This window comes from Elgaria multicarinata, chromosome 8 (genome assembly GCF_023053635.1).
Source record: "Elgaria multicarinata webbii isolate HBS135686 ecotype San Diego chromosome 8, rElgMul1.1.pri, whole genome shotgun sequence".
In the NCBI taxonomy this organism is placed as follows: domain Eukaryota; kingdom Metazoa; phylum Chordata; class Lepidosauria; order Squamata; family Anguidae; genus Elgaria; species Elgaria multicarinata.
Genome location: NC_086178.1, coordinates 59,933,994 through 59,959,763, shown reverse-complemented (window position 1 = coordinate 59,959,763; position 25,770 = coordinate 59,933,994). Strand labels below are relative to the sequence as shown.

Genomic DNA, 25,770 nt, shown 5'->3' with positions numbered 1-25,770 from the left:
TGCAAAGGATTTTGATTAATGAGAGTTTATGTGCCTATAAAACCATAGGATCCAATATTTCATGGTAAGGAAATGTGAGAGAGAGGGCGAGGAAAAAAGAGAGAGAGAGAGAGAGATCAGGCTACACTTCTTGCAGCCTGATCTGGTGCAGTCAAAAGTATCTAAGCCAGTTGAATTGAAGGTGGTTCCAGACAAGTGGCTCCAAATGCTTCTAATCAAAAGACATCATGCAGCTTTTCTGTCTTTCCCTCCGTAGTGTATCTTTTGTGGTAAGAAAAAGACAAAACAAACAGAAGAAGTGGTGGGGAAGTATAGGAGTGCTAGAAAGGGAAAACAGTAACACCTACACACACACACACACACACACACACACACACACACACACCATGCCATGAATGAGTTAAGGGGATAGAACAGCAAAAGCCTAGTCTGGAAGCACCCACAGTGGCCTCATGTGTGCCTACCTCTCTGTCAGATCAGGCTACTCTTGTCACTTTGGACAGAACTACAAGCTACCTCTACACATGTGTTCCCCAACTGCAGGTTTGTTGCTGAATGGTAACACAGGACTGAACAGAATTTGCAGGGGAGAATAACTGTGCAGGGTGATGGTGGTGTATGTTCAGCTCTTTCCCCACTCACCAGTTACACCCAGCAAATTCCTACCTTAGCAAACTTCCAGACTATTTGTGTTTATTTCCTATACCAGAGCCAGATGAGGTGGAAAAGGGGGAGATAAACCAGTCCACGAGATGGGATACAGGGAGAATTAGTAAGTGCATGAAAAGTTAGTGTAGCACCCTATTTCTAACTGCCTATTACCCTCTTCAAATACCTCTCCACCACCAGCAGCATTTGCATTATGGGGAAAGCACATGTTTGCTATTTAACCACTGTATTACTCTTCCATTCATTTCAGCAGAATTTGCTTCCCAGTGAATTCACTCCGATTTCATCCCAAACTATCTGATTGTTATTCATAATGCTAGAACCATTATCCTAAGGGGCTCTCAGGGGGCAAGGACTAAGAGGACATAGAGGATGGAGGGGGAGAATCACATTTCCCTACCATCACTTTGCCTCCTGTGTCTGTCCCACAACAGGGCTGAGCAGCTTCCTCTTTCTTCACACGGAGAAGAAAGAGGAAGCAAGCAATGACCACATGGCCCATTCAGTGGGTGTTTTATTGCGCTGCTTCTCCTGCACCCAGCAGGAAATGGCAGCAAGTTTCATTACAGCCAAAAAACCTGGATTTTCCAGATCTTTTTTGTGACAGAAAAATGAGCAGAAGGAGTGGGAGGCATGCAGGAGGTGGACATCGTCGTTAAAAGGACCCGGAAACATCCATGAGTGGATGCTATGAAACGCTCATCTGATGATGCTCAAAAGCTACTCCTTCATCTCTTCGTCTGCAAGTGAGATGAGAATTTTCCGATAGGATTTTGACTTTTCTATTTTCCTTTGACTCACCTCTGAAATAACTTTACCAGTGTTTCTGCTTTCTTTAATTAATAATTCTTTAGGTTTACTTTATCCATTACATAGCCTTATAAATAATAACTGTAAAATCATCAGCTCTCTGCTGTAAGCATAAATAATTGCAGCAGTGTTGCAAGCGGATGTCAGAGGCACGATGGGTAAATAATAATAATAGCCTAAGGTCTGTAGCTCTTTCATATATGAAGGAATCACACTAAAGTTCATTCTATAAAGAAAAACAACAACACATGGTTGTTTTTGTGATTCTTAAACAGGGATACATTTTCAAATAAAGCATGCATGATAATCTTGCTAGGACTAAACTCTGCTAAAAGGCTGAAAGTTCGAAGCAAAGACAATGGAACAGAATTATGTTTGTTAAAAAGATTCCATATACAAAAGAATTTTGTCAGGATAACAAATCAGTTCTCAGGTATGTGGGTTTTGGATGTGTATTTATGCCTCTCTCTAGATCAACCTTCCCCAGCCTGGTGCCCTCCATGTTTGGGACTTCAACTCCTATCATTCCTAACCATTGGTTATGCTGGCTGGGGTATCTGGAAGTAGAAGTCTGAAACATCTGAAGATCTACCATCTGCCCTCTAGGTCACTTTTCTTTTAGAATAATCTCTCTCAAGGGTGAGGCTGCTACCCCTCCACAGCAGCCTCACGTTGCTAATTTACCAGTCCAATCCATGCAAACCCAGTGAAATCTATGAATGTAGGTGCAACGGTATGTATAGAATCAAGCTGTACAATTAAAGTGTGTATGGTCAGTCAACTAAGATAATTTTATTCAGGTGACCACCATACCAGAAATACAAAATATCTTTAAAGAAAAACTCCTTAAGGGCACAACCCCATACCCCAAAGCTCATAGGACATTCTGTTTGCGGTGCTGCAATTTCCATCAGCCATAGCCAACATAGCCAATGTTGAACAATGTTGGGAGTTTCAGTCCAATAACATCTCGAGGGCCACACATTCCCCATCCCTGTTTTAATTGCCTGATTAGAATTCCCAAAAAATAAGCAATGTTTTGTTCTGAACATGTGTCCGGTTCTGGATTCCTGGCCTTGAGGCTTTTATTGCAGGAATTCCAGTAATTGGCTTTGAGCCTTTACGGTCCCAACATAAAACAGCAGAGAACAGATTACAACATAGTTCCTTAACCAGGATGAGTTTCTGGGGTTTCGCAACAAAAGACCCAAATAGACTCAGGTTCTGAAGACATGGGAAATGAGACATGGTAGAGATGTAGAGAGGGGGTAATTTTCCCCCCTCTCTCAAAATACTGGAATCCAGGGCTCATCCCATAAAGCTGATTGGTTGGAGATTCTCTTTTCTTTTTCACGATGTAGTTTATGTTCTGTTTTGTTGACATTCACAATAAAAGGGTGAATAACAAACACACAGTGCAGTTACTATGGAATTCGTTACCACAAGATGTAGTGCTAGCCACCAATTTGGATGGCTTTAAAAGGGGATTGGATAAATTCCTGCTGGAGAAGGCTATCAATGGCAGCTAGTCAGCTATGTGCTACCTCCAGTATCAGAGGCAGTAAGCCTATCTACACCAGTTGATGGGGAACATGAATGGGAGGATGCTGTTGCACCCATGTCCTGCTTGTGGGTTCCTGCTTGACAGCTGGCTGGCCACTGTGAACAGAATGCTGGACTAGATGGACCCTTGGTCTGATCCAGCATGGCTCTTCTTATGTTGGTATTACATGTCTATACTGCCCCATATTCAAAGCTCTCTGAGGGCATCATATTGGGGAAAGCTGAAAGAAGCCATGAGGAGCAAACTCCGGAAAGTGGTTGCTTTACTCTTTCCTCGCGTGTTGCTCAACAGGCAAAAATTAAGGGCGTCCACGATTACTCGCTTTCCCATCAGCGAAGGACGCTGCCTTAATAAAAACCATGCATGAACAAATTGCCTGGATTCTTGTGGCTCTGCAGCCTGGATAGGGAGAAAAGGCTTGAGGGCTTGTGCGGTTCAGAAAGCTGATGGCTGCTTTTTTAAAACAGGTATCTATTTTCCTTCCCTTTTAACGTCCACCTTAAGAACGTCCTGGGACTCGACAGAAAGTTGAGCGCGTTGGGGCGGGGGAGTGTTTCCCAGAGCGAGAAAACACACACACACTCGCACGCACGCCGACCTTCAGGAAATGAGTAAGCTCGAGAGCGATCGTAGGAACTCGAACGGAACAGGCGGGTAGGATGCTCTGCGAAAAGGGAAGAGGAGCCAGGCGGAGCTCGGCATGGAGGGGGGGAAGCCGTGAAAAGTAGGGGGCCGAGGGATCGGTGTTAATCGTTTAGCGAAGTCCAAAGAGAAGTTTGTCGCGGGGCGAAGTAAGTACGAAGTTTCCCACTCTGCCGCTCGACGTCTGGCAGCGGCTCCTCTCTCGTTTTGGCCGTTGCTTTGTGTCTGAAAACGCAACCTTGTGGCGCGTTTTGGTCCCTGTTGGTGGCACCAATGAGCGTGCGACCCCTTCCGTCTTCGGCGTCCAGGTCAGAGTATCCCCCTGCCCTGCCCTGCCCTCCCGGCTGCGTACAGCCCCCAGAGATCACCTACTGCTGCGGGACGGAGGGAGGGCGGACGAGCAAGCGGACCGACCCACCCGCACCCGCACCCGCGGTTCTCTTGCAGAAGGATGGAGGTGGGGTTAATAACGTCTCCCCCGTAGAGTCGCTCGTCGAAGGGGAAGCCGGGCTTGCGTTTTGTATGAAGTTACCTCGTTTGTTCCCTTCCCCAAAAGGGCATGGCAGCACATTTTTAAGCTAGTTCTTATGTTCTTCGTTGAGGAACTGGGGGCGGAAGAAGAAGAGGCGTTTCGAAAAGGCAGCATTTAAAGGCACTTACTCTTTCTCGTGGTCTTCTCCCACTAAGGGTGCTATCCTAGGTACATTTAGACGGGGAAAAGTTCAACTCCCAGTATCTCAGCCGGCTGGGGAATGCTGGGAATTGTAGGACATTTTTCTGTCTAAACATGCATAGGATTGCATCCTAAGCCGTTTTATTTATTTATTTAAAAAACTTGCTGGGTGGATGTTGATGCATTTTTGCAAATAAGATAAAAGATACACTTCCTGTCTTGACGTGATCATCCGGTTGCCGCAGGCCTATGCTTTCCTTAACTTTTGTCGGTACTGTTGCTAAATCGTGAGGGTTTTTTAGTAGTTCGTTTATCACACTTTATAGAACTGTATACAGTCCTTGAGCCAAAAGGTTCCCAGGGTGGTTCACAATAACCTACATATAACAATCAACATTACAGTAAAATTGAATAAATTGCATTGAAAAACAGCAGCTAAGGTTGAAGTCCTATACATACTTACCGTGGAGTAAGACCTATTGAATAATGAGGTTTCCTTCTGAGGAGACGAGCATAGGGATTGCAGTGTAAAAGCAAACAAACCTGGAGAACAAGAGGTCTTCCTTTGCCAGTCGGTGGCCCCGTTCAGAAGGCACTTTAAACCATGGCTTTAACCACAGTGGTTAAGCCAGAAAGCTGGGCTGTGTTCAGAAGACACCTTAAACCACAGCTTTAACCATGGTGTCACCATGGTTAAAGCCGTTATATAAGGTGTCTTCTGAACATGACCTTCTCAGATCACAAGCCTTCCATTACCCAAAGTGCCAACACATTATCAAGCTATTCCTCAAAGTGCAGATACCTCTTCCCATGGCGGTTTGAAGCAATGACAGCTGGTATGGCATTTCTAATCCAGATCCTGCTACTCTATTTGGGCTAGAATCAATAAGGCTAGTTTGTGTGTGTCAGAGTATTCTTAATTAGCTGTCAGACACAACTAATGCTTGCAAAAAAACGCTATGGTTGGTGGAGAATGCAGCCATCTGGAAACACCCTACTAGAAGTATTAATATTAATAGTTAGAGGCACCTGGGATCTGCTCACTTCTGATATTAAGTGAAAAATGCACCCAGCATAACTTGGAAAAAGAAGGGTGCATATATGTGTAGGTGTCTAGTAGGGATGCCTGGATTTTGTGAAATCCATCCAACACGTGTTGCATGTTTTGTGCAGTGTTGTTCATTCATTATACAGAAAACTGTGCAAATAATTCCATAATAAATCTTGCAACAATTTATATAATTTATGTTAGTATGTAACATTTAGCATATTGTCCCCCATTCCATCGACTTTCCCACATGTATATTTTCCAGCATAGCATTTATCTCAGCAGAAACTTGCATATTTTCCTGCAGATGAATTTGCATATATTTCAGGAAAGTAAAGAAAAAAGAAAAAAACCAGAAGTCCACAGACTCTGTGCAGCCTGGAGAAGCCGGTCTGCAGTGGATTCTGCAGGTTGGATTCTTAGAAATTTCAACTCAATTTAGTCCTTTTCTTCAGCATCCTAGCATCTAGCCCTTTCCAAAACATTTGCCTTGGGTGTGTCAGTGTGCCTCTCTAAATCATAGGGACATAGAAAGATTGAGTCAGATCCTTGATCCATCTAGCCCAGTGTTGTTGACACTGAATGGCAGCAGTGGTTCTCCAGCGTTTCAGCTTGGAGTTTTTCCAGCCCTACCTGTAGATCAAACCTGGGACCTTCTGCATGCAAAGCAAATACACTGAGCTACATCTCCTCCCAAATCATAAAGTCATGAAATTTCTGTCCAGCTGCATATTTTCCAGTTTAGGCTTTTAATGGCTGATTGTTCCTAGGAAGTAGCTGTTCCAATTTTCAGAGCTCTAGGTAGGGCGTTGGCACTCTTTGGGTGTGGTATGGGCAACGATACAGCTGCATACGAGGATGCCCGGCCCACGTGCCACCAGAGGCAGTCAGTGCCAGCTCAGCTGTATAAGCAAAAAAATTTCCCCACATTTTTCAGCAGAGAAGCAGGATGTGAGGTAAATAGGCAAGAATGGAGCAATGTGTAGAGAACGGGCAGAGGTACATCTGGGAAAGCAACACATTTAGACAACTGGTCACTACATGAAATTAGCTGAACTGATGTAAACTTTAAATGTTGTGCATTCTAAGCTGTGCCCACCACACCTTTATTGCCTTTCTGCAGTTCAGATAGGAGCAACCTAGTACAAGTCTAGACATCTTGTTTAGCACTGAGGACTGTTTTGGAAAGTATATTTTGAAATTAGGATTGTTAATACTTTGCACATTTATATACATTTTTTTCATGAATCAAAACAATTCCAGGGTATGGGTGATATAGTTTCATTCATATGTCTGTGTGTGTGAGAGAGAGAGTTAGAGCACAATCCTATGCATGTTTCGGCAGGAAAAAAACGTCCTAGAACTCCCAGCACTCCCCAGCATAACACAGTTAGTTCAGGAATGCTGGGAGTTATAAGACGTTTTTCTATCTAAACATGCATAGCATGGCACCCTTAGGGTGGCCAGGTGCCCCCTTATACAGAAGACAGTCCTCTATTTGAAGGCCTGCTAGAGGACTACCCTCTGTTTTGAATGCATCCTCTATTTAAAGGGCTGTCCAGTCCAAGTCTGGTTTAAAAATAAAGTACCCCAAGCAGGGAGATTGACCTTGAGGTTTCCCATCAGCCCTAGGAAACTGAGCAAGGCACACAAGTCACTTGTCATCGTTTTCCACACTATGGTGAGATGTATTGTATTTTTATTTAAATTATAGCTATTAATTCTAAATGTGCATCTGCACAGATTGCATCTATGTAACATGCATCTGTGCATATTCAAATTTGCACATCAGTGCAAATTTTTGCAAATTAGTGTCCTCCTTTGTCCATTTTTAGTGATGCATTTCCTTTTGGGGGGGGCAATTTATAAGTGGCCACCATAGTATATGTGTGCTCCTCATGAGCCATGAATGTTAGACTGACTTTACCCTGCAAGGTATTTTTGTTTTCAGAATTTTGCTGTGCTTTTTTGCTTTTCTACTTCTGGCAGGGTAGCAAATGTCAAGCCGTATCCCAGCTATCTGTGTTAGGCAGCTGAGGGACTCTAGGCCATTCAAAAACTATTAGAGGTTGCCTCCACATTTTATTTATTTATTTAAAGTATTTATATGCCACCCTATAACCTAGTTTTCAGTGTGGCTTACAAGAAGAGAAAAAAACGTTAAAATGCATTCAGTAATTCAATAGACCATATAAAAAAATAGTCAGATACCGCAATGTAAAGCAGGAAAAAATTAAATAAGCTAGGGAAATGAAAGGTCTTCGTGTGGCACTACAGTGACAACAAGGTAGGTACCAAGAGAGCTTCCCTGGTGAGGGTATGATGCCACCACTGGAAAAGCTCTTCACACAATAACCATCCACTACACCTCACTGGATGTGGACACCTGCAGCAGAAGGACCTCAGCAGATTTATTGTTTTGATTTGTACTCTGCTTTTCTATCATAAAAAAGCACTCTGTGACACTCAAGACCTTAGGTTCTGGGCAGGGTGCATATGGAGAAATGGAATATGGTATGGTGTCTTTATATTTGCTTTCTGAGTCTTTCAAACACAGTGTTATATTCATTTTCTCCATAAGAAAGAGTGCTAGAAATATTTTGCTTACAAGAAAAAAAATCACAACAAACATTCAAAACTAAGGTACAAAAGAAGAATTTAGTCAGGAGAAAACGAATAGAGTTCTGTTGATTTAAAAAGCCAGAACTTGATTCCCACCCCCTTTTTTTTTAATATAGTTTGATGTCTGGGGGTACAGCTTGCCATAGATCACCTTTTTCTTTCCTTTCCTTTTTTAAAAGTTAACTTTGTCAGAAAGCAATGGGCAATCTTAGATGTGCCTACATTTAAATACATTTACTATAAAACGATCAGGAATAACAGATATACACACATATAAACCTAACTAGAAAATGCCCATGGACTGTAATAGTGCTGTTAAGTTTGGCCGTCTAGCAGGAATCTTATTGGGTAGATTATCCATACTATATCTTTTCAGAAAGTAGTGTCTTCTCTGCGTTATCCACTTTAGCTTGAAATGGATATTCCAGAATTTTGTGGCAACCACCTCCTCCCTCACGATCAAAGCGATGTGTTTAATCACTTGCCGGGAGACATCTACCATCTTTGTCTGATCTCCCTTCTTTTGGTCTTTACTAGCATCAGAATGACACTCAATGTTCAGTCTTGTTGAACCAGTTCCTTATTTTTGTTGTGGTAATCTTACATTGTTCATCTTAATTACATGTATAAGAACAATACCATTGCAAGGTCATAAATGTGGTTCGAAAAACCTATGCCTATTGAGAATTATCTTCTTTAGTATAAAGTTAGACATCCCAAAGCTCGGTTTCTGTAGAAACTGTGCTGTTTGGATTAACCTCTGAAGGATGGTGAAATCAGCACCTTGCCTGTACAAACAAGCACAACGCTTCCATCCTGAGCTAGTAGGAAAGGTAACAAGTCCATGCAAAAGTCAAAAGATGGCTGCAGACATGCATGGTGTGAAACTTTATAGTACTAGCTCTGTCATGGGGCATGGCATTCACTCCTGCTATCTGCTTATAGCCTACCAAATCTTGGATGCTCCAAATTAGGCCATATGGGGAGTATTTAGCTGTCAAGATATCTGCCATAATGAAATGGCAAGACTAAAGTACTTCCCATTAGGGCTATCACCCAATTTAAAGAATATCTTAGGGTGTAACCCTATGCATGTTTAGACAGAAAGATGCTGGATGGAGAATGCTGGGAGTTGTAGGACTTTTTTCAGTCAAAGCATGCATAGGACTTTGCCTTTAATTGATTAATCAAATGAGTGTTAATTGATCAACTTTGCATACATTTGCATATACTTAAAACAGCAGTTTTGCAGGAAAACATATTTCATTTGTGCAAAATACGGAGGTGCATGCCTATATTGCAGCAGGTCTCATTTTGCTATTTTAGAGGGTGTACCTGCTCCTGTGTAGAAGTGAAAAGGGAATGCCTCTTCCAAAATGGTGCCATTTTTAAAAATAAATAGTTGTATTAAATATAAGTTGTGTGTCCATTTTTAATGTAATGCCCAATTGGTTGGGGGGTGCCCTTTTAGTCTCTTTAACAAGTTTTAGCCTTGCTTCCTGGATGGGTTCCCCACCCTACTGCTGGATTGTAGTCTTTGATTTCAGAATCGAAGTGGAAATCTGCTTTTTCATCTGGAATAGCATCGATTCTTCCTAAACAGAACTTATAGACATGGAGCAAGTCTGTCCCCACTTGTGAGTCCTTAGAGTCGTGCTGCAGTGCTGCAAATTAGCCTTTTAATGGCAGAGGGAGCCTGTCATTTGGCTACCCAACAAAGAAAACCTTTGTTGCCTTCCTAATTACTAGCTAAGTAAGCATTTGTGCTCAGCACAAACGTGTCCCAAATGAGTCACATGTGGGCTAATTGCCTTGTATGTTGTGCATCTGCCATGGAGACGCATGTTGTGTTTCCTCTCACCTACCAATGACGTGTGCTTTTTCTAAGAAGAAGAGGGTGAGTGATCTTGAAATGTAGAGGAAAGACACACCTTTGCATAATATTTCTTCGGTGAACTACAGGTCTCGCCAGAACTCCCATAATGTTATAGTGGTACTCTTTAACCCAGCAATGGAAGTGAGTAAAACGTTTTGGTGAGAGACTGCACCTGTCCGTTCTTGCTCTCTTTATTCCCTGCCTCTATTTAAATGGGTGTCTGAGTTGCAGAAATGTAGCTCTCCTTCTAGTAATTCCATGCAATGGTAACAATAGATGTTTTGCTTTGAAATTCATCTTAGGGCAATACCTTTATTAGGCCAATTCGAGGTCACAAAAGTAGCATTCAAGCTTTTGTGTTCTTCAGGATCAAGCAAACCGGGATAGTGGGGGGGGGGGGCAGGTGGGGGGCAGGGTGAGGAATGGCTAATGTTCCAGCCATAGGAGTCTGCAACCAGATATAGACTCCAAAGCTTGAACATCAGCCACTTTTTTCGTCTCTTCCCCCGCCTAACGTGTATCTTGGCATCTTTCTCATGGCCAACACGGCTACCTTTACTTTTTATATGTTTTGTTTTGATGTCTTTACAACCAGCAAATAAGTTGTTCATGAAGGTTAATGGTCTTTGCTTTATTTATATCTTACATGAAGAAAAGGAAAAGCAAATGCGGTAGAGAATAACTCCAGTTTAGCACCCATGCATACATGGAAATCGCTAGAGCCCTGTGTTTGTTTCAATCTGTAAAATGAACTGGATAGGTGGTCGTCTTTGTGCTGCTGAAAGATTAAGGTTGCAATCCTACATCCATTTACCTGGGAGCAAGCCTTATTGAATGTAAGAGGACTCATTTTTGAGTAGACATGCATAAGATTGTATTGCAAGAATGACTCATGTGATAAATAGGTAATTGCACAAATATTTCAATAGTGTAACTGGTTCAGTTCCAGGAGCAAATGATTTGGTTTGAGTAAAAATATTTTGCCTCATTGACCAAGAGAACAACCAATTAAAGCCTGGCAGCAATCCTATAATAATAGACCAATGCGTTGTTTATGTGCACAAGCTGCACAGCCCAGTTTTCCACTAGAACATAGGGATTTGCAGTTATAGTGAAATGCTATAAAAAAATTACTACATTATGATTTTGTAGTTATCCACGGGTGCTGAGTCTGAGAAATTGTTCCATTGCTGGTAAGAACAGAGATGGCTAGCAGAAGGAGGGCATGGCAAAAACTGTGTGATGCTCACTTTAGCTAGAGGGGAGGAAGGGGGGGGGTTCACTGGCCCAGTGGTTGTTGTGCTTCTAAAATCTCATGAATGAGGAGTGGTGACTTGGAGTTGGCTGGACTAAGACTATTCAGCATGGCATCCCTTTCAAGTTAATTTGGATCAAGATGTTAGGCTTTAGATCAAACTGGTAGAAAATTACTAGATCAGGGCCTAATCTACACCAAGCAGGATATTGCACTATGAAACAGGTATGAGAGCGGTATATAAAAGGCAGGAGCCACATTACTGCTTTATAGGTTTATTGAAGTGCACTGACAACTGTTGGGGCTCATTGACACATACCATATACCGCTTTCATAGTGCTATATCCTGCTTCCTGTAGATTAGGCCCAGGTAACTTTTAGGGGGGGGGGGGGGAATTGCATCGGCCTTCAATACAATACTGCTTCTATTTGGCTTGTAAAGGAAATACTCCTTCTGTCTGGCTTGTAAAGTAAATGCCCTTAATTCATGCTTAATACTATGTAGGCCCTATTGTTTTCTGATGGAACAAATATTTGACCCTGTGTATCCATTTGGATTGCCAGGCATTCATGCTCTGGTAAAGGAGGAGCCACTTTGAACTATATACAGGAAAAACGTCAGGATTTCCACTAAAATTATTTATTTCTAATAGTTGGAAGAGAGATCCTTTCCAAACATTCTCAGCATGCATGCTGGAAAGAATGGCCAATGCTGGTCACGTGACTAACCCCTCTGGCACTGTGCTATCAAAAGCAGGATGTTCTTTCCTAGTATTTATGGTGAGAGCATTTTGAGACCCATGGCAAAACAATAGGTTTCTCTTACGGAATTTCTACAAAGTTAACCCAGGTGAGCTCATCCTATCGACTGTAACCCTAGTCCTAATTGATAGAAAATTGGTAGATTACTTGACCGGGTAGCTTTTCGGCGGGGGTGGGGGAGTACATATCCTTTCAATTCAATACTGCTTCTGTTTGGAGTTTCTCTTAGGCCATATGATAAGCTCATAACAGATTCTCTCTTCTTCTTCTTTTCTCCCCACTCACTGCTTTCCCCAGTTCTGGTAGTGACTCTCAGATAATATGCTCACTATATATGTTGCATTTGAATTATTCCCAAAGAAAATAAGTAGGGCAACAGTTGGACTAAAAAATCTGTTCTATTTGGGTATCTTCCAGCTTTGATACTGTTTTACCTTCTACAGCTTCAGCTTTAGAATGCACTTAAGACACTTGCAGTACATTCCTATAAATGTCTATTTGGAAGTAAGGTGTACCACAAGGTAAGTCTGTGAAGAATTGCAATCTTATACTCCCAGCAACTACACCCAGCATTATTTACTTTTGACCTTCCACCCCCCAGCAATATATACAGAGCTGTCATCTACCTTCCATGCAAAAGCTAAATATGCACACGGATTTTACTTAAATTTAAAAATAAAAACTATTTTATCTTATGGCATTAACTGAATCATTTTAAACCCAGCATTGTAACCCTGTCAAGAGTGAATGTCATTATTGTCGCTGTACTTAGTGGGGAAATATGTTGTTAAAACTAATATAAATCATTGGTATAAATGTAGACTCCAAAAATGTAAATGGCTTTTTCTTTGCTGTAAATTCTGCACCTTATTTCTTATGTATAATAATCTTCTTTGGTGATCTTCTTTCTAAACTGGAGTTTCCTAATCTTTAAAATTATTACCATATGGCATAAGGTTTCCCATGATAGCAGGGACCACTTGAAGAATTCCCAGATAATCATTGAAGAAAATAAGATGTCATTGAAACAGCTATCTGTATAACATTTCACCCTCCCTCAGCCCTGTGTGGGTTGTTGTTATTATTATTAATTATTTATTTATTTATTTATTTATTTATATAGCACCATCAATGTACATATTGTGTGTCATCATGTTTCAATATGGGTTTGAATTTGTATGTGGTACAGTTTATGAGGACTTATTGGTCTGGTTCACACATAATACTAAACTAGGAGTAGGCAACCATTTTAAGCGTCGGCATATATGGAAATTTGGGGGGGACCCTCTCTTGGGCACCACCATAAAATGGCTGCCATGAGAAGCATGACAAAGGAGAGGTAACCTCCCCAAAAGTCTGAACACAAGGCAGAAGAGGGGCATGAACCTCAACACATTAAACAGTAGTTCTCAACACCACCATAAACAATAGTTCTTGGCAATCCCAGCTACCAGTAAGAAAATGTGTTAATAAGTGGGCTAGGGCACCTTGATGGAAGTGTCTTGAATTTCATTGGGCACAAAAAGAGAGAATAGTCTCAGGATGCTATAAACGAATTTGTTGGAGAAAAGCCCGACGCGTTTTGTCTGCAGAAATTATTTACAACAGATTATATTGTGCTATAAACATTGGAGACTAGCTATGTGCACACACACACACACACACACACACACACACTTTTGAAATGGGATGGGGGAATACTATTTTTTGTGTGAAAAGGGAGAATGTACTTCTTGCTTTGAGCTGAACCTCGTTTGACAGCCTTATCTCAACTCCACTTCCCCCTATGTATGAGCTTCCTGCCAATGTGGTCCCGCCCAAAGTGATTAGCTTCTGTGGAGTTTGTTACCAGCTTTGTGGGTGTATGTAAAATCTGGAAGAAAGGGAAAGAGGAAAACTTGAGGCATTTTCCTATTTCATAATTGTTGGCACAATGAAAGCAAAGCAGTTGAATCACTGCTTAACAGAAGCCAGGTAAACACCTCCCAAGGGCCTGTACTCGTGTGACTCTCCAAGCACACACCACAAAATTAATTACATCTACAAAGAGTGGGGTGTTGATGATGCTTTGTTCTAGCAGAAGCATGGGTGGTGCGAGAAAGCATTAATCAATTAGTTAGCTGTGCTTTTTGTGATTGTCAGCACTGGGGTTATGGGGGTTATGCATCTAAACTCAAACATGCAAGAAAAAGCTGCAACCGCACCTTTCCCCTCAGAGGTGAATGCTGATAGAGCATGAAGTCACCAGCATTGCTTTTCATCCCAACCTCCAGGCCTGTTTCACAGGGTTCCTGGCGATATGGCTTCTCCTGCATGTGTAGGAGTCAATCTTTGGTCCTGTGGTTTGTCTCTACAAGGCACAATAAGCACTTTTTAAAGTTGCTTTAGTTTCAGTGGGGGAGATTAAAATAACTGTGCATTAGACTTTAAAAGTCTTAAATACTGCTGGTTCATGCCTTTAGTCAGGACTTCCCACATGCTGAATATGCACCACCACAAAGAAAATCCTGGGATTCTGTAGGCTTAGGAAAGAAAAGCCTCTGAATTCAGCAACCAGAATCATTAATGTTTAAAGGTGGGATGTGCAACAAAATGTAACAACATTAGGGTGACCATATGGAAAGCAGGACAGGACAGGACTCCTGTATCTTTAACAGTTGCATAGAAAAGGGAATTTCAGCAGGTATCATTTGTATAGCTAGAGTACATTTGCATGTACTCCAGTTTTACCAGAGAGAACAGATACAAAAGAGGACAGGGCTCCTGCAGCTTTAACTGATGCGATATGGCTACTCGCCCTGATCGTTGTGTGCTATCTCCCATATTTGAGGCAGTAAGCCTGTGTGCACCAGTTGCTGGGGAACATGAGTGGGAGGGTGCTGTTGCACCATGTCCTGCTTCGTTGGTCCCTGGCCAACAGCTGGTTGACCACAGTGTGAAGAGTGCTGGACTTGGTCTGATCCAGCATGGCACTTCCTATGTTCTTAAGAGGGAATTTCATCAGGTGCTACATGCATGCAAATGTCACCTACTGAAATTCCCTTTCCTATACAACTGTTAAAAATACAAGAGCCCTGTCCTCTTTTTCATACGGTCACCCTAAGCAACATGGGCCTCATCTTCACGAACACAGGGGGGCACATTGTTGTTATTCTCCACAGTATGCTGAAATCTGCTTCGCTCCAACATTGTTACACGATGGAGCCAGCTGTCCCTAAAACCCATCTTTTCAGTACTGGAAAAGTCATACTTCCAGGTAGGGGCTGGGGGTTGGAGTAGAACCAATGTTATCCAGAGAGAGGCTTGTTACCTGCCCCCACTCCAGGTTCTCCCTGCCACTACAGTTTAATGAATGGAAATGGAGAGGAACTCACCCACAATACTGGCTCCTCATGAGGGCACCCTACAGGCACAAATAAACCCCACTCCAAAAAGTATTGCACCAGCCCTTAACAGTACGTCAGAGAACCCAATTAACACAGTTCTCATCTCTGGAGCTGTGCAGCTCTGGAGCTAACACCACATCACAAAAGTGAATTAACACAGTCCTTTTGCAACTCTGGAGCTGCACATCTCCAGAGCTAACACCACATCTGAGAAGTTAATTAACACAGTCCCTTTGCAATTCTGGAGCTGTGCAGCTCCGGAGACAAAAGCACATCACAGAAGCAAATTAATAAAGTTCTGGAGTTAACTGATGCAGGAAGCGCATAGATATCTCAGTGGGAATGTTAAAGGAGTGAATGGGGGAACAAACAACCCACATCACAGCAAGGTCACAGGCATGCCCAGAATTTAATGCAGGAGCACATTGCAGATCAAGCGCCTGGGAGCTGTTTTAACTGAAGAGAATGAGGTAAAAAGACTCTGATACTGTGGCTTTTTCAGACATAAGCGGCTAGTTGGGAGCGTGCTGGCCATGACATGTGCTGCAAAGGACCTCCCAATGCAACCAAGTGCAGGAAAAAACCCATGAAGACAGTACCATGGAGTTGTCTTGTTCAGGGTTCCAGCCAGTCCACCACCACCACCCATGCTTTCAGGGCATCTGTTCCATTCCCTCTGCTCTCCAGTTTTCCACCCACCCCACTTTCCTGCCAATATTCTGCATTCTGTAGTCACTGATCATGTTCAATAATAACTGGGGTGTTTTGCAGAGCGGAAGTGAGGGGCTGTTCCCTTAAAGCTTTTTTCCTAAAAGTTTTGGGGAGTGGGGGGTGTACTTTTAAATATCTTGGGGTTCCCTCAGCATGCTCATACTTCCCCCTTGTGTGTGGTGTGTGTGTGTCATTTTTGACTACATACAGATCTGCGCAGAAGGAATGAGTTTAGGCTACATTGCTTACCTCTACTTCCCAATTTTATTCTGATTTCAGAATATTTTATGCACTTAATTTATTTTTGCACCAACTGAAGTGACAGCAAGCTAAGGGAATTGCAAGCACAGAATGGGGCAGGGAAAACCCTGATGAAAACCAAGCAATTTAGGGTGTAATCCTATGCATGTTTAAACAGAAAGTTCTTACAATTCCCAGCATGCCCCAGCCAGCCAGTTGGCAGTTGTAGGACTTTTTTTTTTGTCTAAACATGCATCGGATTATCTGCAATAGGAAACAGCAAGGATTGGGCAGCCAGGCATCTGAATTGAGGGTTCACATTCTTGGAGTTTTCAGCATTCTTGTTTTAAGATTATTCCCTTACCTTCCTGCGTAACCCATCTCATCTACTTGATTAATCACTGACACATATCTTTAAAAGGAGCATATTCCTTCTTTTTCAAATTGCCATTTTAAAATGCTCTAATGCTTCCAATTTTAATTTATTTTATTTATTACATTTTTATACCGCCCAATAGCCAAAGCTAGACACATCTGTTCAATCAAGTAATGAAATTGCTCAAGATGTACCCTGTTCTCTGGTTACTGTCAAGTTTCTTTTCTGTTCATGTTGATCTCAGAGGTGCTTCTCGTTAGCGTTTCAGGACCAAAGCCAGTTGCTGGCACCCTGCCATGCTATTTTTGAATCTCAAAACATACACACTGTTCTAAAATAAAAAATGCAGAGCCAAGAAAAGGAAACTGTGGCTTTTCCTGAAGATCTCTTCTGAACTGACCTGCAGAGTGACTTCTGGCTTATTTTTAAACAACCTCTGTGGGATTGAAGAATAACCATGTCTCTCATTCTTATATATCCCTCTGGATGGCTTCTAATTGAAGTACAACCTAAGATAACAATGTTTTTTTCCTAGACCATCCATCCCACCCACCCAGCTTTCTGGCTCTCTTTGAAGCAAAGGAGATCTAATTCTCTTTGCTGCTCCTTATATGGAAAATGTTTTAGGCAGGCCAGGCCCTGCTATGCAACAGGGTGAAACAACCTGCTTTGGGTGACACAGTGAGGGGTAAATATATGAAGGCATTCGTGTCTAAATGCTGCAGGAAGGCTTAAAGTGCTGGCATTAGCCAGTGGTGGAGAAAGTAGCTTTAGGTTCCACTTCAGGAAACAAAATATCTTGGGGGTGGCACTGGTTCCACATGCTTCATAATCACTCATTTCTCACGTTGTTCAGTCCTTGTGACACCCCTGCTTAGATCCATGCACTGGCTTCCCAGCCGCTACTGAATTTAGCACAAACTTCTTGTCCTTGTTTTTAAAGCTTTCCACTAACTTGCCCCACCCTACCTTTCTGTTTGTAGCTCTTGATATGCCCTTGCCTATGATTTTTCCTCCTTTCAGTTCTGCCACCCAAAAGGTCTCTTGCTTTTTCAAGCCACCAACCATTCCCCTTGGCTTCCCCTTATGCTTCAAACTCCTTCCCAGGGACCTATGTAGTGTCTTCTTGCTCTCTCTTTGTTCAGAGCCCTCCTCCTCTGTAAAACCTTTGCCATAACCCCCGAATTCCTCCCACCCATCAACACAACAAAGCCTAAATAATGTAATTGCATCTGATCACTTTACTCTTGCCTCACCTCCGTTTCTCCCCTTTCTTAATGTCAAAGTGTGAGTTGTAAGAATCCTGATTGCTTTGCTTGCAATGCTCTGTTAAGAATCATGTTGTATAGTAGGCCTCTGCAGCTTGTGATTCACCAGGCAGCTCACCTGTCATGTAACCAGTAAATCTGGTTTTGCTACCCAGCTGAAATTGCAGCAGCAGGTCCATCTAGCCACTGCAGGGCCTCTGTTCATGTGTGGGTAAGCTGAATCCTCACAACCTAGCTGAATTCTCGGGTTTTGTAGAGTGTACACGAGTGGCACTTGAGAAACAATCTGGTAGAGGTTCTTTGTGGGTTTACAGTGCAGCGTAGTTGTGATTTCGCTTTTAGAGTACCTACATATGATGTGCGGTTCCCCACCTGGAGAAGTGGTGAGTTACGTAAAATGACTAACATCCTGGTGGAGTTCCACCAACACAGGTATTTATCCTGATGCAGATACATGCATGCCATTTGACACCTTTGCACTTGACTCCATGAAAAGTATTGCTTCAGCTAGATTTGTGTGGATGCATTCACATGCATGTAAACCACTGGATCTTGCAGTGATGAGCATGCATGTTTGTGATGAACCAGGATGTAAACTGTACAGAGCATAAAAGCAGAGAGAACTTGCAGCATAAACCCAGCATTGTGAATAATTTGTTGTATACAGGGGTCTGTGAGAGTAAATTTCCCCAATAGAGTGTGTGGCAAGGGAAAAGAGAAGATATAGGAAGTTAATAAAATAGAAGAGGTGGTAGGAGGTGTTTGTTTTAAGATCAAAAGAGAATATGAGCCCAAGGACATTGTTTTATTATTAATACATGGGCAGAAAATTAGTTACAACTCCTGGGAGCAAACAGTTGCCTCGCTTAGGAGGCCCCATAGCTCAGTGGTAGAGTACATCCTTTTCATTCAGAAGGTCCCTGGCATTCCCAGTTTAATGATCAGGTAGCAGACAATGGGAAAGAGTCCTGTCTGAAACACTGGAGAGGTGCTGTCAGTCAGAATATTGACCTAGGTGGACAAGTAGTCTGGCTTGGTAAAAGGCAGCTTGCGATGCATGAATCTTTCCAGTTAATGAGCTGGATTACATTTATAAGACATAAACGGCTTAGGACCAGAATATCCAAAGGTATGTCTCCTCCCAGATGTACCTGTTCAGACCCTTAGGTCATCTTCCGAGGCCCCCTCTGGGTGCCCCTGCCAAAGGAAGTTAAGCAGGTGGCTACAAGAGACAGGGCCTTCTCACTTTGTTTTGGAACAGCATTTTAGTTTTTTAACCAGTTGTAATCCACCCTCAGAACATTAGTTATTGAGCGGATTAGAAATGCACTAAATACGTACATAAAATAAGGGGAACACATGATGAATTTTGAAGTACTGCTTCAGCAGCAGCTTGTAGCTACGATTTAATTTCTCTGCTAATGTACACATCTGAATGCTATACCTTTGTAAGCAAAGGAATATCTGGATTTATTACCATGTAATAAAGTTGCCATGGAAACTGCCAGGCTAAGGGCAGGCAGAGGTGGCAACAGGCAAGGTACAGTGGGTCACTTTAAGCCATGGTGGTTTTTAAGCTACTCACAGATTATTTTTAAAGTAAGCTAGTGTGACCCCTCACTCACACGATCAGACAAGTAAGCTATGCAGTGTGGTTTATTTCCCCCCACTTGCCCTTCCTTTCTTTATAGTCCTCGCGCTTGGTTGGGACAGTATCCCAATTTCCTTTGCACTGGATGCCATATCTTGCCGCTCTTCACATTGAAGTTATGTCACGTTCCTCTCTCCAATAGGTCAGCTGCATACTGGGGGCATCGTCTTGTGTCCTCTGCCTTATTGCTGCCAATCACACCCCTACTTTGCCTTCTCATGGAAAAGCGAGCTGAAACAAACCGTTCCCTGCCCTCCTTCCCCATTTCTTATTCCTATCACGCTACCCCAGTGTCCAAGCCTTTTCCCTCTTGCCAGCAGAAACAAACTCAGAAATAAAAAGAAGCTGTTTATTGCTTTGTCTGGCTTCCAATGGACAGATAATTATCATACTATTGAAAACATAGGAAGCTGCCTTATACTGAGTCAAACCATTGGTCCATCGAGCACAGCATTGTCAACAGGGACTGGCAGCGGCTCTCCAGGGAGGAGTTTCTCGAGCCCTACCTGAACATGCCAGGTATGGAACCTGAGACCTTCTGTATGCAAAGCAGCCTCTTCAATCACTGAGCCCCACCCCGCCCCACCCCGAACACTTTATTGTTCAATTGAGCCAGTTCATACATTCAGCTGTCAATAAATGATGTATGCAGGTAGGAAACATTTCCAAGTAGAGAAAAATATATAACTCATTCTTGTCACAGTGGGTAACAATTTTAAAAACAAAAAGAAAGCAATGATGAATACAAATGGATATAAAACGATAGTATATAGAAGCCTATCTTTTTTGTTTTGTTTTTACAAATGCTTTCTATTGTTCCGTGCCATAGATAAGTCAATTTTAAATACCCTCCCTGATCCGCTTTCATTTTTCACTCCATCTTTTAAAAATTGTCTGTGTTCTTTGTTTGTTTGTTTGTGGCTTCCGCAGCTGCAGTTTCTTCTCCTTAGAAAAGTCCTTGGGGATGGGGAGAGGCTGTTAGCCCCTTATTGGGAAATGAGAAATCAGTCTGCAGTGTAAAAAAGACTAAGGGCCAAAACAGACATTACTTTATATTAGGAGTGATCAACTTGTGGCCTACCAGATATTTTGGCCTATAATTCCTATCATCCCTCACTATTGGCTACATTTGCAGGATGACAAGTTGACCACCCCTACTTTAAAACTTTCTAGTATCTACCATTTTTTTATTTTTACTCTAGAGTACGTGGAGGTGGGTGGGTTACGATCTCTTTGGGGGCCCAACACCTACTCTAGAGTAAAACTGAAAAAAGTTGTGGCTACTAGACAAAGATTTAAAGTGATAATTGTTTTTGGCCCTAATCCAGCCTTAGGACATCCAAAAGATACATTCAGTTAAGTTAATGACCTCTGTCTGAAATTGTGTATATGGGCTTATCTTTGTATCTCATTAGGTTACAGGCAAGAGTGAATCGACTCTCCTGGCATCCATGGGAGCAGGATTTGTTCACATGGAGGTCTGACAAAGAGAGGGAATTGCTGCCTAGCTCCTGGCCACGTGTTGGTTCATACTTCTTCCTGCAGGATGTATCTGGAGTAGGTCAGATGTGCCAGCCCCCTTTACAAATGGTTCTATTACATAGCTAATCCTGCCATGTAGTTGTCTTCAGTTTTTTCTTCTAATGGGCTCCATACTATTACCATACAGTTATGACGTGGTATATGGGAAGAGTCTCTCCCCAAATCGTCTGATGATAGTAGCTAAGCCCCTTCCTGGAACCTGAGCATTCATTGTGGCGTCATGGTGCATGTTGTGGAAAGAGTTTGTTGTGGGATCAAGGTTCAAGCAACAGAGAATCTTTGTGAACCATAATATTCTAGGTATACTAGGCTCAACAGGCCATGCAAGTAAAAGACTCTAACAGCACTGTAGATGTTTCAGGCAAAATAGGACTGTAATGCAAGTGTTATTAAAGAAGTAATTGAACATATACATCTACTCTCTACTACATGGTTGGGCAACTTACAGCCTACAGTGCCCCTCACCCTTGGCTATGCTAGCTAGGACTGATTGGAGTTGAATGCCAAAACACCTGGAGGGCCATAAGTTGTCCTTCCCTGCTTTACTAATAAGGAATCAATTTCCTCTCTCTTTACAGTACCTACTCATCTGAAAATATGGCCCTGGAATATACTGACTTGTATACAATACCTTCTTAGGAAAATACTTCTAGATACTTCTTGTATCTAGAAGTTCACAGACATTTCTAGAATTACAAAGGATTTGTGTATTTCTTCCCCCATGCTACGAATGCAGTTAATTAGCTCATGTTGATTTGTAGCTGTAAACAAAGCTGATTGTGTTTTTCTGCCTTTCCCTCACAGGAAAGGTTTTGCCATGCCAGCAGGAGTCTTCCGGGTGTGCTTGGTGGTTATCACAGCTATTGTGAACCATCCACTCCTCTTCCCAAAGGAGAATGTCACTGTCCTTGAAAGCACACAAGAAGTCATCCAGAAGATGAGAGAACGTGAGGAGACCCTGAGGCTAGAGCAGCTTAAGTTGGAGCAGGAGATTGCAATGCACGAAGCTTTAACGAAGTCTTCAGAAAAGGTCACAGAGACAGAAAAGCAATACAACCAAGACCCCCTCTCTTGGAATTTCTGGACTGCTTTGTCCATGGTGGTTTTCCTTCTGATTGAGTTCTGGAGGCAGGACTACCAGGAAGGGAACTGGCCAGATTATGTCAATGAGGAAGATGAAATTACAGTTCTGGGGAAAGCGTTCAAAGGGGTTATCCTGCCAGACAAGGTCACATTGGACCATTTCTATGAGAAATGCCTCCAGACTGTGACTAGTGATATTGCCAGGAACCGTGAGCTTGTGGAAGGCTTTGCAGATGACTTGTTGGAAGCTCTGAGGAGTGTGTGTAACCGGGATGCAGATATGGAAGTAGAGGAATCCATAGGAGTTGGGAGTATGTATGAAAACTGGAGAGCTCACAAGCCCTTAACGTGTGACTTCATTGTCCCTTTTACGCCTCCAGAGCCATATAGTTTCCAGTTTGAGACCTGGTGTTCAGGAGAATCCGTCCCACCAGATAAACAAGGTTATGGTATGATAAAGATTGGCCGGGCAGATGAGAACTCGACTGGCTGTATCTGTGACAAGACTAAGCTGGGGGAAGACCTGCTGTGCCTCCTCCATAGCAAAATGAGCCAACCTAGGCAGAATAACCAGATGGAGGACCTCCTTTGCTACAAAGACACTCGATACCTTGATTCTGACCAGGTTATGACATGGTTTCAGGTTGCACTTACCAAGGCGTGGAACAAGATTTCACACAAGTATGAATTCAACCTCACTTTCAACCTTCTGGATGCCCCTGGAGCTCTAAAAATCAAGTTCAGGTCTGGAAAGACCATTGCCTTCAACCTCACTCCTGTGGTACAATATGCTGATTCTGATGTATATTTAATCTCTCATTTCCCATGCAGTAGTTTGTCAGAGAGCCCCACTGGCAGCATTCACTGGTTTCTCACATTTGCAGTATACGAAAAAAGATTCATCCAGTTTGTTTCCAAAACCCTGCCAGCTAACTCCTGCCACCTCAGCTGTCTCCAGATTCTGGCCTTCCTTCATGGAAAGCAGTGCAGTCTAACGGGAGTGAGTGGCCTTACGAACTATCACTTGAAAACCGTGATGCTGCATTTGCTACAGACCCATCCTGGTGCAGACTGGGCCTGTGGATATCTGGAGGCCAGATTGCAAGACATGCTCAAATTTCTGGAGAAAAGCTTGCAAGAAAAGAGGCTTTACCACTTTTTCATCGGAAACAAGAATCTGCCGGAGGAACTGGGCATTCCTGTGGAGTTCCAAAAGGTAGAACCTCTGAACCTTTTCCGACCCTTCGTGCTGCAACGAAGTGCTTACAGAAAAACCATGGACATGTTTCACGAGATGCTAAAGAACACATCGGCTTTAATAAATGAGTATACCATGCATGTTCCCAATGGACGGGCAACCCCACTTAATAAGGAACCTCTGTAGCAGTATCTCAGAGCACTAGGATATGAGCAGATCTCCCCATGGGGGGAACTGATACATGCTCTGAAGATTGGTAGAATGGAGATACTTTTCTCATTTTCTTCCCAATGTTGTTGGCTGTTATTTATGCAGCTTTTAATTTTCTAGCCACTGTATATAACTTCGTTGTAAATAATATAAGCAAGAAACAGGCTTCTAATTTATTCCTATATTGACATTACAGTCCTTGGAATTTGATAGAATTGTTGTGGGTTTGCTTTAAGTGGTAAATCAGGACAACTTCGCAAAAGAACTCCTTATTTACAAGGGCCAACAGTTCTTATGGAAGAAACATAGTTTGAAGATTGGCAATGGGAGATGTTTAGTCCTGTATTTTGCAAAGCAGTAAAAAAAAATTACTGTGGGGGAATTCTTTAACTTCATCCTAAACTAATGGAAAAATAGATGGAAAAGATGCTAGTTCAGTAGAACTTCCTGCCCCCGGCGTGCCGGGACAGTTGGGTTGCTTGGGAATGCAGCCCAAAGCGGGTGGTAAACTCCATCTAAGGCTAAATACTGGCACGAGACCGATAGTCAACAAGTACCATAAGGGAAAGTTGAAAAGAACTTTGAAGAGAGAGTTCAAGATATATATATATATATAAAGTAGAACTTCCTGCACTTGTCTAACAGTGCAATCCTATACATATCTATTCAGAAATCCCATTGGGTTCAGTGAAGCTTACTCCCAAGTGGGTTTAGGACTGCAGTTTAAGTAGCTGTTACACACTGTCACATTCAAAACCCTTAAGTGGATCTAAAATTTCTATCCATGGCCTGTGAAATACATTCATGTCTATGAATATATGGGAATAATTCCAAAAGTTATCCAATGATGCAAAGCATCATATTAAGCTGTAGAAGATGTCTTTTCTGCATCTCATCAAACATTACTCCTGTCAAGACTGACACACCACCAAAATACTTTTTCAGGTTTTGCTCAAATAGCTTTTCATCTGTAATGCTTCTTTAAAAAAAGAAAAGAAACCTGTGTAAAGGCAAAAAAAATATATGCTTGGGACTGGACATAACTGGCAGAATATTTCCCAGAATTGTTTTAAATATTTATATATAAAAAAAACAACTGGCCCAAACCATTCGTTATCCCAGTGCCACACGGCTGTTCTTAACAAGCTGAAGGACAGTGACCTAGTTCACATGATCAAACAGCCCACTGCATGTGGTTTAAGCCACAGTGAGACACCGTCTGTGCCGGCAGGTATTTTGCATTCATGTCATCCAAATCTGGGCACCATGGACCATATGAGGATTAAACAACCCTCGCATAGCCCATGGTCTGCTGTAATTTTCAAATAAGATAGGGCGTAAGTGTATAAAATTATGCATGGTGCAGAGAAAGTGGATACTAGAACCCTGTGTCATCACATTAAGCTAAATTGTGGGAGATGCAGGATAGATTAAAGGGAGTACTTCACACAGCATGGTTAAACCTCAGAATTTGTTACCATAAGGTGTAGCGATGGCTACTAACATGTGCATCTTTTGATCCAGCAGAACTCTTCATGATCTTATATTTAATAAAAGTTTTCAAAGAGGCTAACAGATTCAAAATACAACTATACAGAAGTCAATAAAATATTTCAAGCACACAAACAAATATAGATGCAAAGGAAAAACTACATGTAAGAATTCTAAATGAGTTATATTCAGTAGGTTGGCTAGTTACAGATCTTACTGGAACCAGCTTGCTCATATATCTCTTGTCCATTAGCCCCACTATAAATAGCTGTTCATTCACTCTGTGTAAAACCGGTATGCCTATGTGTTATCTGACAACCTTAGGGAGAGTGAAAGCTGAGCAAGTCCAGTCTCCAGCAGAAAGTAGCGTTGAAATATCATCAAATCAGAAGTAATGCGTTCCTCTTGGCCCACACTGAGGATATAAATCCATGATTGAAGAAAAGTTTCTATAATATAAGAAACATAAGGTGAAGATGGAAGAAACAGTTAAAACCTTCCTCTGCCTTTTTTAAAGACCAAGACTCTGGAAAATAGATTTTGCACAAATGACTAGAAGTCCTGAGAGGCTATAAAAAAGAGGTGTCAGACACCTCACTGGAATACCTTTCTCGTAGCATTTTTTTTTGTAGGCAACTTCTGCACTTAAAAATTTAATGTCTCTTCCATTCTTGTTAACGTGCTATATAATTG

General features: G+C 42.2%; 1 protein-coding gene across 3 annotated transcripts; it reads left to right on the top strand.

Moving 5' to 3' along the window:
* The first annotated feature begins 3,636 nt into the window (after positions 1–3,636).
* On the top strand, positions 3,637–23,801 carry ITPRIP (inositol 1,4,5-trisphosphate receptor interacting protein). 3 transcript variants are annotated; one of them, XM_063132617.1, is made up of 2 exons: positions 3,637–3,654; positions 21,900–23,801. In XM_063132617.1, the coding sequence occupies exon 2, from the start codon at positions 21,913–21,915 to the stop codon at positions 23,560–23,562; it is 1,650 nt and encodes a 549-aa protein (XP_062988687.1). In that variant the 5' UTR covers positions 3,637–3,654; positions 21,900–21,912; the 3' UTR covers positions 23,563–23,801. The 3 variants fall into 3 exon arrangements, with proteins under 3 accessions (XP_062988687.1, XP_062988686.1, XP_062988688.1); XM_063132616.1 differs by lacking the exon at positions 3,637–3,654 and adding an exon at positions 3,666–3,834; XM_063132618.1 differs by lacking the exon at positions 3,637–3,654 and adding an exon at positions 20,973–21,031.
* The last annotated feature ends 1,969 nt before the right edge of the window (positions 23,802–25,770 follow it).